The 21,665-nt window shown below is 38.3% G+C and overlaps 1 protein-coding gene across 4 annotated transcripts in view; it reads right to left on the bottom strand.

Moving 5' to 3' along the window:
- LOC127439280 (DENN domain-containing protein 1B-like) overlaps window positions 1-21,665 on the bottom strand; it is a 143,680-nt gene that overhangs the window by 73,853 nt on the left and 48,162 nt on the right. For all 4 annotated transcript variants that reach the window (XM_051695503.1, XM_051695502.1, XM_051695501.1 and 1 more), the window contains exon 3: window positions 19,537-19,580. In XM_051695503.1, coding sequence (XP_051551463.1) covers window positions 19,537-19,580 — 44 coding nt within the window. The remainder of the gene's footprint in view (window positions 1-19,536; window positions 19,581-21,665) is intronic.

The raw sequence follows: 21,665 nt of genomic DNA on the forward strand, positions 1-21,665 counted from the left end.
CCTTTTGCCGATGTGTTGCCAATATAAGACACTGGTGTGAAAAGGCAGTACTCCTAAACTGACCTGCATGTGTGAAACACACTACCCTGGTATGTTCATCAGAAAAAACAAAAAAGGCCAAGTTCGCAAAACTGATGTGCAGTAGAGGTTGCCATCAAAATGCACACCAAAAAAAGGTGAACATTATAATAATAAAGACATTATAAAAGAGTTAGATATTATATTAAAAAAGCATTAAATTTTACCTGACTGTTTACACTGAAGTCTCATTGCAAAAAAACAGATATGTCCCTGCTGAAAAGATCAGCAATACTGGTTCTGGGTGCTGGTCCCCCAGCGTGGGATGCTGGTGTGCTGTTGTTCCCACCAGACTTAACAAACAAGCTTAACTGGCTTCATCAGAATGACCATACTGGTCGACCAGCTTCACCAGATGGGTTTTGCTGGTGAAAAACATGGCTATTCTGGTCCACCTGTAAGACCAACACCAAACCAGCACTAACCAGCATAAACCAGCCGACCAACACCAAACCAGCACTAGCCAGCATAAACCAGCCGAAACTCGCATGGGAATAGCATGCTGGTTAAGCTGGTCTTTTTAGTAGAGGTATCTGATTTCCATTTATGAAAGAGGCCCAGATCGGAACTGAAAATGTCAGATTCAATGTGAAATTTGCTGGTCACACATGTCATCCAAAAGGGGGGGGGGTCCATATTTAACTGCAGTATGAATGTAGCCAATGTTTCTAGGTGACGTAAATGTTTGAGCTGAACATTTAGATTGTAACAGCAAGACTGAGAGGGAGAAAAGAGAGAAATAGAAAGATGTTGTGAGTGGTAAATAAGCGGTGCTCTGGGTGAGCGAGTGAAAAGCATTTCTTTATTCTGTCAATACTAAGTGAAAGGGGGGCTGGGGGGGAGTGCAAGAAATATGCGCTGAGAAAGAAAGCGGTAAAGAACAGGAGAGAAAGAGGCAGAAGAAAGGAAAGTGAGAGAAAAGAATATAAAGCATTAGAATGAGAGAAATAGACAGGCAGGCATCCAGTCAGACAGACCAACAGACGGAGATAGGAAAGAAAAGTGAGATAAGGCAAGAGAAAGACAGAAAGAGAGAGAGATAGCAAACTCCCCCTTTCCCTCTCCAAGCTGGTGGGATTCCTCCCTAGGGGTTTCTGTCTTTAAACCTCCATGCTCTTTAAAAATTCTGCCAGCCAGCAGGTCTACACGGCACTATGGAACTGTCTCCAGCAGGGGAGAAGTGTGATTGTGTGTGTGTGTGTGTGTGTGTGTGTGTGTGTGTGTGTGTGTGTGTGTGTGTGTGTGTGTGTGTGTGTGTGTGTGTGTGTGTGTGTGTGTGTGTGTGTGTGTGTGTGTGTGTGTGTGTGTGTGTCTCAGAAAGAGAGAAAGACTGGCAGAGCCACCATGCTGACGGCACTGAGATCCCAGTGACAGGTTCAAAACCAATCTCCCCACAGGTCAGTATTCACTGTAGCCCGAAACCCCAATTAAGTCCTACGATTTCTCTCTCTTACTATCGTGGCCTTAAAGCCAAGCAATAATTATTGCAATTCCAAGATACATGAACATAAAGACCAAGCAAAAGCTGCGTCCCGCATACTTCTGAACTATTCAGTACCATTTTGTAGTATAAGCATTGTGAGTTGAGTGTTCACCCTGAAAAATGCAACGTAAAGAAAAGTACTATGGGTACCTGGATGACTGTACTTCTTAACCAACAAAAATAAAACTGTTGGACACTTCATGCACTCAGCAGTCACAGCTTGCCCTACGCAGCAAAAGGGGTGGGGATACCTGGCTGTGAATGTAGAAACTATAAAAAATTCTGTTAAGACAGGACCATGCAAATGTGAGTTGAATGCTTTACCATCACCTCACTGTGTGAATTTGTACGTTATTTGATATATGTGGTGGAATGAAGTAGGCTAACGTGCTAAACTACCGGCAACACAGCTAATCAGCTGAAAAATAGTGAATGTTTCCATGTAGTAAAAAAAGGTTAGTGTTCCATTTGAAACAATACTACACTGACAATTCATGCAATAGATGGCCTAGTGCATAGCGATAGTGTAAATGTATAGTGACCCCATTTACACCACACCTGGTAATAAGATGTGTTTCGGGTGATCTGATCACATGGGGTCAGCACTTAACACAGATATACAGAGTCGAAAACATTTTGTGATTGGATCACAAAAAAAAAAACACGTGACCACATTGCATTTAAGGTGTAAATGCAAATCTTTCCTGATGCATTCAGGACAGCAGTGAAGCACAACACCTCACCTGTCAATCAACCGCTGCACTAAAACAAGAGTTCAAACTTTGCCGGTTAAAGTGATAGTTCACCCAAAAATGAAAATTCTCTCATTATTTACTCACCCTCATGATATCCCAGGTGTGTATGACTTTCTTTCTTCACCAGAACCATTTGAAAAATAGAAAAATATCTGAGCTCAGTAGGTCCTTAAAATGCAAGTGAATGGAGATTTCTCTTTTGACTCTCCAAAAATCACAAACAGTCAGCATAAATGTCATCGATATGACTCCAGCGGTTCAATCAATGTCTTCTAAAGCGACACGATCGCTTTTGGTGTGAAAAAATATAAATATTGACATACTTTTTAACAATAATCCAACGTGAGTGCAAGGTTCACAAGAGGGTGGAGTCCAAGCAGTCTCTCATGTGATGTATCCGCACAGAAGTAATCTCATGTTCTCCACGGTAGAGACATCCAGGATAAGTACACAAACACACCATTGTGAGTAAACAAACAGATAACAACAGATCTAAACCAAAACCAACCAAGCTACTGGACAGCACTCCTCCTCCTCACTTGTAAACAGTGCTGCTCTTCCGGCTGTGACGCACATGCATCAGTGTGTTTCAAATGCCAATGCGATTACGTCACATGCGTATACCGCTCCTGCACGGAAGCATGATTTAGAGTTTAAAAAAAGTTCTTTAATATTGATCTTTTTCGCACCAAAAGCGATGGTGTCACTTTATAAGACATTAATTTAATATCTGGTTTCGTATGGATGACGTTTATACTGACTGTCTGTGATTTTTGGAGCTTCAAAAGAGAAATCTCCATTCACTTGCATTTTAAAGACCTACTGAGCTAAGATATTTTTCTATTTTTCTTCAAATGTGTTCTGGTGAAGAAAGTCATAGACACCTGGGATATCATGAGGGTGAGTAAATAATGAGAGAATTAACATTTTTGGGTTAACTATCCCTTTAAGAGTGGCTTAAAAAGGAAATAACCGTCCAAACGGAAAATGTACACAATTACACAAGCGTGAGAACTTCACTGATCTTCTTCAGTATGTTTGATAACAACCCAGATGAGAAGCACAACATCTGAAGCTCCTTTAATAAAGGTAATCCACAAAGATAACAGAATTCTACTTGAAATGTTGCATTTGTGCTTAAATTAAAATTTCAGATGCATCTGGGAGAAATAGCGTGCAGATTTCTTTGTGCTTTCTTTGTCTTTTTTGACTTTTTTTAGCTTTAATGTCATACAGTAACACACTGACAAAGTGACTGATGTATGTCATCATAAAATCAGAGACCCTACCCTCGAAAACAGAACACAAGTGGTCACAGGAGATGCATTTAAGTGACCTGGTGTAAAACGTGATGTGTCTCGCCTGACCACATGTGATCGGATCACCTGAGAGCCATTTTGATACCAGTTGTAAACATGTATGGTGCGTCATTTAGGGGACCGCTTAAGTCATGTTTACCAGTGTGAAACTCAAAATTCTCAATAGCCCCTTTTCCACCTTCAAGCCGAACAGTTCTGAGCACGGTGAGTTAGGTTTATGAAAATGTAATATTTGTTAGATACCATAATATAATGTACTTAATACAAGTATATGAATTAGGATTCAGCACTATATTTAGTGAAAAAACAAAAAGGTTTTTCTTTATTATTCAACAAAAATAGAGACAACAGAAACTGGTTTTAACCTAACAAATTACTGTGGATAAAGCGGTGTGTATGAGCTGTACAATGACAAGCTCTTCAAAAATAGTTTACATGAAGCTTAGAAATACCTGATCCCAGATCAGCACATAAGGCCATCTCTGCCCCAAAATATGGTCGTAAAACTCTTAGGCGCTTAAAGCCTGTACTCTAAATCAGCACCAGGGCATGATGTAACAGCACATCAATGGGGATAAAATAATCTTCTGCCTTCGCTGGACCCTTGAATCTCCAACCGAGATTCCTTTCATTACATTTTAATCATATGCTCCTGGCTTGCTGCTTTTGACCCTGTGCTACGCATCTTTTATAAGTGCCGACTTTGCCCCTGGACCGAGGCAAAGCACTAAAGGGGTTGCTCTTCCAGAGTTTCAAACTGACACAGGGCATTACATTTTCACTTGAAAAGAGCTGAGCAGAGTGGGAGGTGGTTGATTTCTCTTCTTTAGCCCTCGTCTTCCTTTTCTTTTTGCGGCTGATCCTTAGGTGGTTAGAAGCTAATATTTGGTGTGCTGGCACAGAGGTTATTTCTTTCCTGCGCAAACACGCTGTCTGTATGAAAGTGCTTAAGGAAAAGTAGCAGGTGATGTATTGATCCTCTGCCCATTTAAAGAACTGACAAGTGCATGACAGGACCACTGGGATGTGACACGGGGCGGACTGGATCCAGATCCTCCACACTAAGCACCCCAAGCCTTCCAACATGAACTTCACTAGGCCTTTGGTCACTGGAAACAACAGATTTATAATGCTAAACATACAAGATATGTTAGAGAAAAGAAAACACTCCTGAGACAAAAATAGTGAAATGTGAATAAAGAATAATCCTTCAAAATAGGTTTTTTCCCCCAAAAAAGCCTGTTTTCAATTGAGAGAGTATACATCCAATTTATTCAATTGAAAACATGATCACTTACAAGAAACTTAACGAATCTGAACTGAAATCTAGTAGATTTAAAAAAAAATTGGAGATAATGTGAAAGGTCCTTAACCATGCAAATCTCGCCACCATGAGGCTAGGGTGTTGTGGGTGATTGCCAGGGTGTTGCTATGCATTTGTGTTTTAAGTGGTTATTAGTGGAATATGTGGTTGATCAGGTGTTTTGGGTGGTTGTTAGCAAATCGCTAGGAGCCCAGCCCTAAGTCTCTGATATTATGGTCCCTAGATATGGCTTGTGTCCCTCCTTCAATGTAAGTCTGTGATGTTTTTTTTTGTCTGTTTCATTGCTGGCCAGGCAGAACTCGCAAGTCTGACCACTTAGAAAAACTATAGCGCACCTCTACTCATGATCACTCATGCCTGTAGAACAAATGGTGCAAGATGAGTTATGCAGTAAATTTTAATACTTTAGGTAAGGGGTTTGCTCAAATCCCCAATCTTAAGAATGCACAAGCACCATTAATAAGCTACTAAAACTATGTGCAAATAAAAAAAGGTTTTGCTTAATTTCAAAAGCAAACTCAGGACGATATATCATCCTCCAAAACTCTCAGCGATGAATACATTAACGTAATGGGTGAGCAGTTTTTGTTTTTAAGAATACACAACTGATATTCTACTGGGCCAAGTCGAGATTCAGCTACATATGCCCGAGAATCTCAGAGCCAGAAACATCATTAATTGAGTGCCAACTGGCCTGGGGGATTTTCTGCGTTTAAGCTGTCAACTCCCATTGGACCACGCGATCGCTTGCTCATTCTCTCTCTCTTTCAGCTGTGGCTAGAAGCTACATCAAGCGTGTGGAGTCACCACCCCCTCACGCTCACGCTCTCTCTGTCTCTGTATATCTTCCTCTCTAGATAAGCTCCACCAAACCAGGACATCCTCCAATTTTAGTCAACGACAGCTAGAGCTGTAATGAAAAGCATTTCCTTCCTCTATTGAGGGTTATAGCGTGATGTGCATCTAGTATTGCATCATATGGTTTGTGGGAGGTACAAGCTCCAAGTTTTCTCAGGTATATTTCAACTTACTGCTTCACATATTTGAATATGTGGAACAGCATGAATGCGCAAAGACTAGAAAAATGGGAGGTCACTGTACAAGTTCTTAATTTCAGTTCACTAGCTGGACTGAAACTGTGGCAGGAGAGGGAAGTAAAAGAGACACATGACCATCAATCATCCTGTTCCACATTCGAAGAGGACGTGAGATCCTTTTTTTTTTTTTTTTTTTTTAAATGGCTGTAAGCTGTCACTTTCTTGATGAATAAGACCATGTCTGAGACATCCAGTGTAATGCAGAAGTCATAGTAATCAGGCACCATGGGTAACACTGTGGCCTCAGTGAGGGTGTGTAGTTGGGCCTGACAGAAAGGCCAGCAAACCGGGACCGGGCTTCACATTACACTCTGGGCGGGCCCTGGAGACCTCCTGGGCTCAAAGAAATGCAAGAAACATCTCAGAAATTAGATGAATAAGGGATACCCCATGAGTTTGGGGGTCATGTGTAGAATCGCTGTCAGCTTTGTTCCTCTAGGTTCAACAATGTTCTCCTCAATAACAGCTCATCTCTCACTTGCCCTCAGTGTTAAAGCCTTGAAAAGATAGGCATCACCACACCGGCTGTATTCATGCTCCTTGATGATGCTCCACTGGCTGTCCTTACCCCTGGGGTGCTGGTGCGTGTCTTGCAAAGGAGGGGGTGAGTCGGGGGGAAAGGCTACCAATCATGAAGTGTCAGGCTTGGGGCATATGATTGTACATTGTGTCAAAGCTAGACAAATATTTGCCCTGCAAGGCTCTGGGGATGCAGTTTCTCACTTTGTTACATGAGCTGTTGCTTCACTCAGCATGCCGGTTCACTGCCTAACTAAGGAGATGGAGGACCAGGTGACATCTGGAGGCTTCTGCAAGTCTCTCCAACATCCATCAGGTCAAACACACTCTGCTGGTGGCTTGGAATGTGATGTTAGCATTGAATTATTCCCTTTGGAATACAAAGCTATGCTGGAGAAATGTGTAAGTCTCAAGGATTCGCATGTAAAGGTCAAGTCTACATGTTAAATTTGGGTTTCAAGAGAGATAAACGACAATATGATTACCTGCTAAATGCAGGATATCTGGTCCTGCTTAACCCTAAGCCTAATTTAATGCATGACCTCGTGGCTTCTTGTCATAAACAGCTGCAACAGCAATATAATAAGAGACCAATGAACAGTAAATAAATGAATACATTAATAATCACAAAAAATTCTTAAACCAAGTAACACAGCCTACTTCATTAGCCTAAATGTAGGCTTGTTACATTAATATAGACTAGAGATGCATTAACCTTCCTATACTGTTTGGTCATTTTTACCTAAATACATTTTTCTGATGTAATAAAAATTTCCTTTATCTGAGCAGCAAAAGACTTAGTGACTTTTCCTTCACTTGCCATCTGAACACATACAAAAAATTCGACTTGATTATATAAGTCTAAGTGGTCTTTAAAAAAAGTGACACCTTTACTGTTCGCAGTCAAAACTGACCGACCACAGGAAATGAATGGGAAAGACAAAACATGAGCAATTATTTTTTATTTGTTAAAACAATCTATAAATCAGCCACAATACAGAACAAACACACACAGACATGCTGAGTGCAAAACATGCGCACGCATGCACACACACACACACACACACACACACACACACACACACACACACACACAGATGACACTATTAAGCACAGCAATTTTTATTTTTATTTTGTCAAATAAAATTATGCAAATCAGCCACAATTCAGAATACACACACATAAATGAGGTGGTGAGAACATGACACACCCAAAATGCAGCACACACACACATAAGCCTGAGTCTGACCCCAATGTAAGAAAGTTTACCTATTCTACTATGGGAAAGTTTAGGCTTAGATGAGGGAGTCTTACCTTCCAGAAAAAAACGGCATCCTTCTGACACTTAAAAAAAAAAAAAAGCTGAACTTTGACAAATAATAGTTTGATAATGTCTAAATATATATCCAAATGCAAAAATTTAGAATTACTAAACAGAGGTGGCTGCATTCTACTGGCTATTATTGTTATAACATGATTTTCAAGTCATGTTATTTTTCTTTTTTCACCAGATAGCAGCAATCTGCCCCCAATACATGAGAAATGTTCATATTTTCTTCATGTTTCAACTAGATTTTTACTGTAGTGAAGTAAATAAATTTGATAATGAATTTGCTTATTTGCATATGCAATGAAATGTAGATTTTTTTTGGTTAATAAGACTTGAAACATAAAATCCCAAAAGAAGAGCATAATTTTATTCATATTATAATTTCTTAAAATTACACCTGTACTGTTGCTGGTCAAAAATGTCAGCGAACAGTAAACGGTCCTGATTTAACACAATAAGAAGGTTAATGTATCGGCCAAACATCGGTCTCTGCCGATAACAACTACTTTCTGTCCAATCGGACATCGGCCGATGATCAGGGCTGATTATTTCCTGTCAAAAGGAAATAAAAAAAATAAATAAAAAAAACATTCAAATAAAGTTATTTAAATTTCTTTTGTGAAATTAGTAATCAGTTAATTGAAACAAGGTAGCATAAAAAAGCAGAACCACGTAACAATCTGTATCCGTATCAGCAGATGATGTTCTAAATAATCGGATATTGGTATCTCGGGAAACAAATTTTGTATTTGTGCAGCCCTAATATAGACATTAATTATGGTGGAGTCACAGGTGAGCGTATTTCTCCCACTTAACAATAGCTTTGAATGTGGTTCATCCAATGAGATTTCAGAGCCAAAATTATCAGTTTTATAATAAAGAACTAACACCTTGCACTATGAATGTAATGGCATTGCGCTCTGTGTTCTGTCTCACACTGTACTGACATACAGGGGTCTATAGGGGTCTTTTTAGTGCACTTCATGTTGAACGTTGCTGCTATTTTGCACCTACAGTTGAAGTCAGAAGTTTACATACACCTTAGCCAAATACATTTAAACTCGGTTTTTCATAATTCCTGACATTTAATAGTAGAAAACATTCCCTGTCTTTGGTCAGCTAGGATCACTATTTTAAGAATGTGAAATCTCAGAATAATAGTAGAGAGAATTATTTATTTCAGCTTTTATTTCTTTCATCACATTCCCAGTGGGTCAGAAGTTTACATACACTTTGTTAGTATTTGGTATCATTGCCTTTTAATGGTTTAACTTGGGTCAAATATTTTGGTTAGCCTTCAACATGCTTCTCACAATAAATTGCTGAAATTTTGTCCCATTCTTCCAGACAGAATTTTCAATCGGATTGAGGTCAGGGCTTTGTGATGGCCACACCAATACCTTGACTTTGTTGTCCTTAAGCCATTTTGCCACAACTTTGGAGGTATGCTTGGAGTCATTGTCCATTTGGAAAACCCATTTGCAACAGAGCTTTAACTTCCTGGCTGATGTCTTGAGATGTTGCTTCAATATATCCATTTAATTTTCCTTCCTCATGATGCCATCTATTTTGTGAAGTGCACCAGTCCCTCCTGCAGCAAAGCACCCCCAAAACAAGATGCTGCCACTCCATGCTTGACGTTTGGGATGGTATTCTTCGGCTTGCAAGCCTCACCCTTTTTCCTCCAAACATAACGATGGTCATTATGGCCAAACAGTTCAATTTTTGTTTCATCAGACAAGAGGACATTTCTCCAAAAAGTAAGATCTTTGTCCCCATGTGCACTTGCAAACTGTAGTCTGGCTTTTTTATGTCGGTTTTAGAGCAGTGGCTTCTTCCTTGGTGAGCAGCATTTCAGGTTATGTCGATGTAGGACTCATTTTACTGTGGATATAGATACTTGTCTACCTGTTTCCTCCAGCATCTTCACAAGGTCCTTTGCTGTTGTTCTGGGATTGATTTGCACTTTTCGCACCAAACTACGTTCATCTCTAGGAGACAGAATGCGTCTCCTTCCTGAGCGGTATGATGGCTGTGTGGTCCCATGGTGTTTATACTTGCATACTATTGTTTGTACAGATGCACGTGGTACCTTCAGGTGTTTTGAAACTGCTACCAAGGATGAACCAGACTTGTGGAGGTCCACAATTTTTTTTCTGAGGTCTTGGCTGATTTCTTTTGATTTTACCATGATGTCAAGCAAAGAATCACTAAGTTTGAAGATAGGCCTTAAAATACATCCATAGGTACACCTCCAATTGACTCCAATTAGCCAATTATCCTATCAGAAGCTAATTGCCTAAAGGCATGACATAATTTTCTGGAATTTTCCAAGCTGCTTAAAGGCACAGTTAACTTAGTGTATGTAAACACCTGACCCACTGGACTTGTGATATAGTCCATTAAAAGTGAAACAATCTGTCTCTAAACAATTGTTGGAAAAACGACTTGTGTCATGCACAAAGTAGATGTCCTAAATGACTTGCCAAAACTATAGTTTGCTAATATGAAATCTGTGGAGTGGTTAAATTTTTTTTTTAATAACTTCAACCTAATGTAAACTTCTGAATTCAACTGTAATATCACCACAGGGATCAATAAAAGTTTTCTTGTCTTCTGTCTCATGCCTTATAACTAGCAACTTTTCCAAAAAATACAGTCAATTTCATACAATACAATACTGTTATTTCAATGTACAGTTCAATTCTGTAAAATTACAGTAAATTATCCACAAAATATGCAATTACTGTAAATTTACAGCCTTTTGCCAACAGTAAAGGTGTTTGTTCCTGCAAATACAGGTGCATCTCAATAAATTAGAATGTCGTGGAAAAGTTAATTTATTTCAGTAATTCAACTCAAATTGTGAAACTCGTGTATTAAATAAATTCAATGCACACAGACTGAAGTAGTTTAAGTCTTTGGTTCTTTTAATTGTGATGATTTTGGCTCACATTTAACAAAAACCCACCAATTCACTATCTCAAAAAATTAGAATATGGTGACATGCCAATCAGCTAATCAACTCAAAACACCTGCAAAGGTTTCCTGAGCCTTCAAAATGGTCTCTCAGTTTGGTTCACTAGGCTACACAATCATGGGGAAGACTGCTGATCTGACAGTTGTCCAGAAGACAATCATTGACACCCTTCACAAGGAGGGTAAGCCACAAACATTCATTGCCAAAGAAGCTGGCTGTTCACAGAGTGCTGTATCCAGGCATGTTAACAGAAAGTTGAGTGGAAGGAAAAAGTGTGGAAGAAAAAGGTGCACAACCAACCGAGAGAACCGCAGCCTTATGAGGACTGTCAAGCAAAATCGATTCAAAAATTTGGGTGAACTTCACAAGGAATGAACTGAGGCTGGGGTCAAGGCATCAAGAGCCACCACACACAGACATGTCAAGGAATTTGGCTACAGTTGTCGTATTCCTCTTGTTAAGCCACTCCTGAACCACAGACAACGTCAGAGGCGTCTTACCTGGGCTAAGGAGAAGAAGAACTGGACTGTTGCCCAGTGGTCCAAAGTCCTCTTTTCAGATGAGAGCAAGTTTTGTATTTCATTTGGAAACCAAGGTCCTAGAGTCTGGAGGAAGGGTGGAGAAGCTCATAGCCCAAGTTGCTTGAAGTCCAGTGTTAAGTTTCCACAGTCTGTGATGATTTGGGGTGCAATGTCATCTGCTGGTGTTGGTCCATTGTGTTTTTTGAAAACCAAAGTCACTGCACCTGTTTACCAAGAAATTTTGGAGCACTTCATGCTTCCTTCTGCTGACCAGCTTTTTAAAGATGCTGATTTCATTTTCCAGCAGGATTTGGCACCTGCCCACACTGCCAAAAGCACCAAAAGTTGGTTAAATGACCATGGTGTTGGTGTGCTTGACTGGCCAGCAAACTCACCAGACCTGAACCCCATAGAGAATCTATGGGGTATTGTCAAGAGGAAAATGAGAAACAAGAGACCAAAAAATGCAGATGAGCTGAAGGCCACTGTCAAAGAAACCTGGGCTTCCATACCACCTCAGCAGTGCCACAAACTGATCACCTCCATGCCACGCCGAATTGAGGCAGTAATTAAAGCAAAAAGGAGCCCCTAACCAAGTATTGAGTACATATACAGTAAATTAACATACTTTCCAGAAGGCCAACAATTCACTAAAAATGTTTTTTTTTTATTGGTCTTATGATTGGTATTCTAATTTTTTGAGATAGTGAATTGGTGGGTTTTTGTTAAATGTGAGCCAAAATCATCACAATTAAAAGAACCAAAGAATTAAACTACTTCAGTCTGTGTGCAGTGAATTTATTTAATACACAAGTTTCACAATTTGAGTTGAATTACTGAAATAAATGAACTTTTCCACGACATTCTAATTTATTGAGATGCACCTGTACATTCTTGCTCTGTAAACAGGAGCACATGGGGCAGGGCAGTGTCCTCAGCAAGAATCTTCCTCTCACTAGAGAAAGCAATCACTGACATTTCTTCACAAGTTTCCTCTAATGCTCTCTGTCTGCTTTGAGTGCAAATGAAGGACATTACAAGGTTAGTTTATTTCTTACTTTATTGTTTTTTGATATGTTACACCCAACTTGTAAAATTATTTTTTCTTGCGATATCTTTTTGACTGCGCTGCTCGGCTCACATGGTTTAGGCATCTCGCTAGCCCGTGTTCTCCAGTTAACATGGCTAATTCTTTGCTTGATAAATGAGATAATATTTCACAATTAGTTCGGTTTTCTTTTGTAAGAACCCTTAACTTGATTTGCATGTATTTGTGGTGCATTACATGTCGTGAAAGTCATCTAATATTAGTGTCATGTATACTTGCAAACTTTGTGCACACACATGCAGTGCCATCTGTGCATTTGTGAGGCACATGCGAATTCACATTCATGTTGCCACTGTAACTTTTAATTGTGCTCTGCCTGGTTGCAACAAAACCTTTCGAAAGTTTGAAGCCTTTAATACTCACAGCTATAGACACAGAGAGGGCCAACCTGATTTTAGTTCTAGGTCCTTCACCTCATTTGAGCTAACGTGTTGTTGAGTTATGTTGGGTCAGGTGTGAGACATCGAAGAGCTTGTACCGACATCTAAATTAAGGAGGGGAAAATGGTTTCGTGTCCATTTCAGCGATGTGGCAAAGTATTTTCAAATGTGTCCACATTTACTACACACTTATCTAGGAAACATCGCGATTGTTCAGAGGGAAATCTGATTGTTTCGGTTGCACATCCCAGTGGCATGCCTGAGTGCTCTGACCACCAGTCTGAAGTACCACATGGGGCTCCATGTGATGATAGCCATAGTATGGAACAAGACGTCTGTCCAGAATGTGTGGATGAAGCACTGTTTTTGAGACATCTTGCTTTATTTTTTCTCAAATTACAATCTAAATGTCCACTTCCATTGTCTGTAGTTCAAACAATTGTTAGTCACTTTCAAGAAATACATGACATGATTAAGGAACACTTACTTCTCAAGTTGAGAGAAAAGTTTCTGTATTGTAGCTAGCTGAAAGAGACATATGTGCTTTTATGGATTTTTTGCAAAGTGACGACCTCTTTCAGACTTACAATTCACTGGTACTTATTAAAGACCAGAAACGAAAAACCTATTTCAAGTGTACTTTTAACCATGTGGTGCCAGTTCCGGTTTGTCTTGGAGAAAATGAGGCACAATATGTTCCAATCAAGGAAACTGTAAACTTTGTTACAAACTGACACAGTAAGGGAACATCATAAACAAATGTACTACATCGTTCATCGTCTATATACTATGTCTTCAATCTTCAGTATCAAGAGGAGACATGCTGCACGTTGGAATTCATTCAAAGGTGTTTTATTCACCATATAATTTGCTTTGTTTTGTTTTTTCTTTGCTGCTCCCTAATTCATTAAATATATATTTAATTCAATATTTAAACTCATCAGATGCAGACTGTGTGAGGTCTCTCTTTCAAATGTAAATTAAAACGTTGCTGTTGTGAACAATTAGTATATGTTATGTTTTGTTTTTTTATTCTAATACCCTTAGATGCTTCATCGCGATAAACCCTGAAAGAGGCTCGAAGACCTGCAAAGGTAAGGTGGTGTCAAAGAAGACTGGAAAGCTTGTTAATAAGAAGTCTGCCACTGTCAACCCCAAAGTTGCCTCTCTCCTGAAAAATCTCAGATTTTGTGTGGGATTTTGTCTGGGTATGTAAACTTCATTGCCCACTAACACTCACATTAGTGCTCCAGCTTCCTGATAGAGTGGAATTTAGATACCACCTCTCATCTGAATTCATAAACTCTCAAATATACTTATTCTGCTTACAATACTTTCTCATGCACATATGGAATCAACTGATCTCTCTCTCTCTCTCTCTCTCTCTCTCTCCTCTCTCTCAGCTCCCTCTGTCATGAATCAGTATATCGTGAACACTAATTCAGGCACTGGTAAGGGTGTTCATCCACTGAATATTGGGACACTAATGACTCAATCATCTGAGACACGATAACGAGCTCGTGCATTCAAGCACAGCTGTTATTAATCAGCACCATCACTGTAATAATGACACTATCATTCATTTTCATTGAAGATATTCAAATGTACAGTGTTATTATAACAGACAATGGCATAAATAAAGAAATAAAAATATATACAGTTGGAGTGCATTTTAAAACTTCTTTTAACATCTCAAATATTTAAAAGATTGTTTCACTTTCGTGGTAATAATAAATGAAAGACATTACATACAATATCTCTTTTAAAGAGAAAATAAGGCTTGGACTTATAGTTTTACACTTGTGCTCTTCATCTAACGACTTGAGACATCAGAAGACATGATGACATTTCCAGTAAGAGAACATAGTGAGCAAAGATACTCCATGTTTTTTACGGTGCATTGTGGAATTTTTTTTAGGGAGCAAACATTTCAGTGCACTTGAACAATTTTGCAATTAAGACAGCCCAAAAAATGGCAGACTCCCTGATCAGTGCCCAGACTACTGAACTAGGGAGCTGATAGAGATGCGCGCGTGCGCGCTCTCTCTCTCTCTCTCTCTCTCTCTCTCTCTCTCTCTCTCCTGCAGTCTTTCTCAAAAAACTTGCATACAGACACACACTCATTCATTTACTTATTCTCTCCTCTCTGACTAAAAGAAAAACACACTCACTTTCACACACAGCTATACTGTCTCTTGTCTTGTCTTGACCACCCTTCTGTCAAGCTGATGTTTTGTGTCTCGTTCTCTCTCTTATAATAAACATATACCCTAATTTATTCTCTATGTTTAGAATAAAATTAATAAACTAAACTGTTCATTTTCTGTCTCATTTAAAAACCATGTGTTTGAGTATATGATCACTGGCTTTTGCCAAGTGCTATATATTTAGTCACTAACACGTTCTTCTCAATGTTTTCCTCTCAGACTCCTTGCCAGATCTGACCAGAGTTGGTGTGACATATTGCCTTATATTTATGCTTCTTGTTAAGGTTTATTCATGCACTGGTTCATCTCATTGGACTTTGCACTTTTCACTTTTTTTTCTTTCAAATTAATTTTTTTTCCTACATTTTATTGGCAGTAAGTATTTAAAGGTACCAGTGTTGTTTAAAGCAAGCACAATTTTGCTTTTTTTCCCCAAGTTGTGATTCTTGACTTACTGTTTGAATTTATGTTGAGATTCAGTATTAGAGATATTTTAATAACGCCTCTTTTTTACATTTGTTTTAATAAACAAAATCTCTTTCTCCTTGATCTATTTTCACTTCATCTAGTGCAATATCTTTTTGATCTACATCTGTATATAAACACACACACACACACACACACACTATATACTAGATATATTAATAGGATTTATATAGAAAACAGTATTTATATTGTAGAATTACAGTAAACAGCTGGAAACCCAGCTGCAAGTACTTCACTGTAAAATTACAGTACAGCTGTAAAATGGAAAACGGTTTTGAAACTGTAGAATTACGGTAAGCATCTAGAACCACTGCTGCTAGTATTTTACTGTAAATTTACAGGTACATTTTTTACAGTGAGCTAAACCATTAAAATAACTTCAAAAGGGTAAAATAAATTTGGTTTTATGGTGAGCAACCACAACAAAAAACACTAAGATAAATATAAAAAAAACATAATCTGTAAATATCGGTATCTGCTTTTTTATTTCTTTTGCTTAGTTTTTTACATTTGGGAAGAGATCTGAGAGAGAACGGCAATAAATGCTCGACTTTCCATCTGTCCATTTGATTTGCAAGAAATGGCTTCCTCGTAATTCAGATATATACGATGCTCTAGCTGCTCCAAATGGCAGCTGTAGGTGACCAGGGCCATGGTGATTCTCTGGGGCTGAGAGATCGCACTTTATTTTCCACCGCCCTCTGTGCCAGCCTCCAGTCTGTTCCCTCCTCATTTAGAGTCACTATTCTAGCAGAGCGGGTAGTGCAAGAGAGGAGGATAAAAAATCAATTCATATTTCCATAATCCACAGTGCTGTCTGTCTCCGTCTTTCCCCTCTCCCTCTCTCTCTTGCTCAGCCTCGCTCCCCTGGGGTAGAGTAACCCCTCCACCCCGATCTACGGCCTACAACTGTCATTACGCGCCGCAACAATAAGAGGATAAACAAAGGAGGCCTGTAGAGATCGGAGCTGCTGCTGCCATATGCTGGCTAACTTGGGGGAAAAAAGGGATTTCAGTGGCTAGAGAGGGAGCAGCCGTACAAAGACGAAAAAGAGCCTAATCCTGGTAATGGGGCGATTCAATGAGCTCCTTTATGTCGACGTGGAAAAGGTCGATCCATCTGTACACATCTTAAACTAGAAACGATCATGTCACTAAACAAGCTGAAAGGGGATATTTATGGAGATAGATTTGAGATAGACTTCATTGGTGGGTTGAGAAAATCATGGTCCCACATTAGAGTTTTCTTACTCTTTTTATAATGCATCACTTTCAGGATTCTTCACTAGTCATTGGTAACACTTAAATTGCAATTCTCACTTTTATGTTCTTCTAGTGTGAACAAATAGTTTCTGAACAATCTCTGGATCAAAGTGCAAAAGAAAGCCAAAGATGGTCACATCTTCTTTGTTTCTCTTTCATTCTTAGCTTGTAATGAACTTTCCAATTTGCTTAGTGCAAGAGCAGAGGCTTGTACTTGGAGACCTTTCAAGGCCAAGCGAACAGAGAAAGTGTGAAAACCACAACACTGTACTCTGACCCAGACCCACCTCTTCTTGTGCAGCGAACACACACAACCTGAACAACACTAAAGCAACAACCAAAAGACAAATTCAAACAGACAACATTTTAATCTTATTTTATGGATCATCATTTTTTGTGTTCTGAAATGCCCATTCGAAAGAAGTTATCAAAACAAGAAGAGGTAAAAGATCTTTCTGATTTAATTAGGTCTCTGTAAAAATATACATTTAAAAAAAAAATCGATTTCCTGATTATCTCGAGATTCATTTGAACAATCCTGATGTCGATATCTGCACACTGTTTGAGTGACTGACAGAGGTTTGTGCGTGTGCTCTGAGAGCGCTCGCGGAGGTTCAGTAATGTGGATACAAGCCTAAACGGTACTTACACATCAAAATTGCATGAAAATGCCCATCGTGATGAGGTATTCATGTACACAGTCATTTATGTCTAAAGTGTAAAATACAGCATAATAGACCTACTGCTGTTTAGTGTGTTGTTAATATTAATCAAACAACAATAACAAGAAAACATTAAAAAAAAAACACTCGCTACTCTTGGCTGGATAACTTTTGTATATTTATTTGTAGTTTTAATAGCTTACATGTCTTGAATATTTACTAGAGCTGTCAATCGATAAACATTTTTAAATCGAATGAATCATGAGATGGTGATTAATTAATTGCAAATATAAATATTTGCTGAGAAAGGCCCTCTAATAACAATAATTTAATATATAATGTCTAAATAATTACAGCTATACTTAAATAATTATAAATATATATTATAAATATACAATTCAGATAAATAAAATGCATTCAGTTATTGTGGCAATCGAGTAAATCATTTATAAAACAAAACAAAACGTTGCTTTTTAAGTCAATATATTATTTATTTCCAATTATTGAACATAAGCCTATCATTGGCAAACAGTCCCATTTTTCAGTTGAATTTGTCAATCTGTCCGAAATAGATTTATAATAAGGGCTTTTTTTAGGATGCGTGAATGTACACAGTTGTCAGACAGACACTTCTGGATCGTCTCACTTAGGTTGTGTTGCTTCATAAACACAGTGTTTTTAAGTTGCTGTCTCAAGTTAGTCATAGTTTGAAACTGAGTAAAACACATCTCGAGATCCCTGCATACGGAATTGCGCTGTGAAGCTGTTAGAACGCAAGAATGCATTCTCATCTTTTGGTTACGCTAGTGCCAAGCAAAACGAGTGTGGTGCTGCACAATGCCTAAACAGCTGGAATTTTGCTTACTGCCCCCTGCTGAAAACAGGTGGTACTTCAAGCTAGAATTTCTCAGATGGTAGTAGGGCTGGGCAATATATCGAATATTAACGATATAATCTAGATAATTTTGCAGACGATGTAAAATAGACCAATATCGTGAATATCTTGATGATTTTAATGTGCTTTCATTTGGCCATTAAGTTTCATAAAGAGCGCATCAGTAAACTAATTTCACGATCCTTCAGGGCTGCACAATTAATCAAAATAACATCAAAATGGCAAGTTGGTCATATGTGATTATTAATCCACAAAAGGCTGTGATTTAACGACAGATAAACACGGTCTGTGTGTGATTCAGAACAAATGCACATGGCAGCACTCTCAGATCAGTTCACGTGCATTGAAAAATCAAAGTAATGCAGGTTCAAGCATTGCTCAATTCCAAACATTAGTAACCACTACAAGTTATTATACAAATCTACAAATATGGCACAGAATAACAGAAGAGGAGGAAATTACAGCATTCCAGGAATATTTTGAGCAGGTCAATTTTTTTTAATCAGTTTTTTTTTCCGTTATTTTTTATATAATTAATCGCACTGAATTAAATCAACAGCCCTAATATTTACTTGAGAACTTAAAACATTGTTTACTTAAATTATTTAGCACTTTGTTGTGATATCGACAATCGTCAAACTAAAATACACCAAAATTAAAAGAATTTAATTGAGAACTTGTGAATAGGAAACGAATCGGGAAATCTGTATCGACATCCAGCCCTAGATTTAATACATCCCTTCATAATCGAGCTTATTGTTTGTTACTGGCATGATATAACACCAAATCATAAGAAACACACCATTGTATTGGTGTGAAATACAGTGGTGAGCATACAGAGTCTCAATCCATGGGTCTCCATCCACACCATTCACATAACAGCCAGCTGATAATTACCCGAACAACGCTTATTGAAGATCTGCTCACCGCTTTTCATTATCAGCAACATCTCACAACACGGGAGGGAGAGAGAGAGAGGTGGAGAGAGAGAAAAGGAAGGAAGAGCAAAGGGCGGGAGGTAAGATTATAGGAGCAGGAGGGGTAGTGGATGTGGTGCTGGTGGAGAATGAAAGAGGGGAGGGGAGGAATGGGAAAGGGGAAGAAAAAAAAAAGTTGCTCTGTCTCCAACCTGGTCTCCAAAGTCCTCAGGGAACTTCCACAGCACTGTCGGATCTGTAAGAAATTGACAGACAGCATTAATCAGCAACCACGCACCGTTCAGAACACATACATATTAATAAAGAGGGTGGGGGCAAGGGTGGTTTCTCCTATGTGTCGGCACACCGCGGCAACGAGCGGAGGCATGGAACGTTCTGCATATGCAAATGTTATCCGGTTAGATAGAGGCCTTTAGAAACACAGACTCAGAGATGATACTCGACTACCTGCAGGAAATGGCAGATGTGTGGCGCTGCATTAATATTTCAGACCTTAAATTTGTAAAAAAAAAAAAAAAACTAAAAAAAAAAACTGCACCATTTCAAACATTATGTACATACTCAAAATGTTAAATATAATCATTCTGTTATTTAATGGTGACCTATATTTTCATTAAGTCCTTCTTCCAAAGGCCAAATCTAATGACCAGTTAGCTTTATTATATTAAAAGGTTGAGCAGAGAAAGAACAGGAAATGATGGGGAGGAACAGCGAGCTGGACTTAAATTTGCACCTCCCACCTGAGCACTGAAGCTCAATGTGTAAGAGTGTGTGGACCAAGCAGTGTTTGGAAGTAAATAACTAACCTCATTATTTAGTAATACAACAGTAGCTCTGCAGTTTTTACAATTGTATAGCTTTTGTAGTAATGTGACAGTAACTCAGCAGTTTTTAAAATTGTGCAGCTTTTCCATGTTCTTTTTCAAAATAAATGGGGTAGTCAAAAAAAAAAAAAAAAAAAGTTGTGGCAATATTCAAACATTGTTTCCTGAATGTCCCCACATCTCACGCTTTTCGAATGTGATTCATTATAGCCAAACAGTTCATTTGGATCCAAATAAATACTGTAGATGCATCATTGGTTGAAACACTAAATCACAGACTAATTTTTGCTTTATATCCTTTTTTTTTTTGTATCAAAATAAATATATATATTTTTAATACTGATGTCTAAAACTATGGCTTTGATTTTGTATTTGTTTTTAGCTTTATTAGTTGTATTGTGCAGGTTTGTATTCAAGTTTGTTGCCATCACCCCATCTGATATCGTCACTGGTTTTAAATTTGTAAAATGACATAATTAGATATTTATTCAATTAAAAGTACACATCCTGTTCTTATATAGCTTCAATTTATTTAGCTACTTTCCATTTTGAGGGTGATTCTCACGAAACCTGTTAAGAAAATGCCCCAGTCCTATTTTATTATAAAAAGAAACAAATAAAAAATTATAGGCCTACTTTGCATGTAGAAAATGAAGTCTTTTTTTAGGGCAGTTGGATTTTATTTTACTTTTACATTATTTTCCTGACAGTTACACACATTCCTCCCCAATACTCATTTCGCAATAAAAAATAAATTAAAAAAACATGGTCATTATGATATGCTTATTACCGCAATGTGAAAAAACATTATATACTGTTTAAATAGTAATTATACATCATAGTAGTACTCTCTTGGTACTACCTTTCATTTTCAAGATTTTAATTTCAAAAATCATAATACAGCATCTATTTAGTGTTATACAGTATACAAAATAAAAAAAGACTGTTTTGCAGTAATGAGAATAATTGAAAACTGTTGGGATGGTAAATGTAAAACATCCAGATGCATACTGTAATGAGAATTAGGGGGTAAAATGCATGTCCTGAAAAAGACACAATGCAAATATCTTAACAGTCCCAAATGTTTCTTGAGAATCACCCAATAACTTGTAGTGTACCCAAAGTTTTCACTTTTTGTTTTGAAAGGGTTGCTTCACTTTATATCTTGCCAGGCTAGTTTCAAAGTAGCTTCCCTCACACTGGCACTATCCATTAAGCCACGGCTCTGACGACCCATTTGCTTTTAACACAACTTGAATGTATAGGTGTGTATAGACTCTGAAAACAACACACTGTGACACATAGACAGGGCAGTGCTCCAGACGCATCTGCTATGAGTCACCCTAAAAATATCATGCCCACAGAACCACAACACTACATCTGCTGAAGGTCAGTGAGAGGAAGATAAATGAGAAGAAATGAGTGTGGTGCAAACACACACAAACAAACATTCACATTAAGGCTATTACAAGATATATGTGCTCCACAACCTTCAC

The sequence above is a fragment of the Myxocyprinus asiaticus genome, chromosome 50 (genome assembly GCF_019703515.2).
Source record: "Myxocyprinus asiaticus isolate MX2 ecotype Aquarium Trade chromosome 50, UBuf_Myxa_2, whole genome shotgun sequence".
Classification (NCBI taxonomy): Eukaryota; Metazoa; Chordata; class Actinopteri; order Cypriniformes; family Catostomidae; genus Myxocyprinus; species Myxocyprinus asiaticus.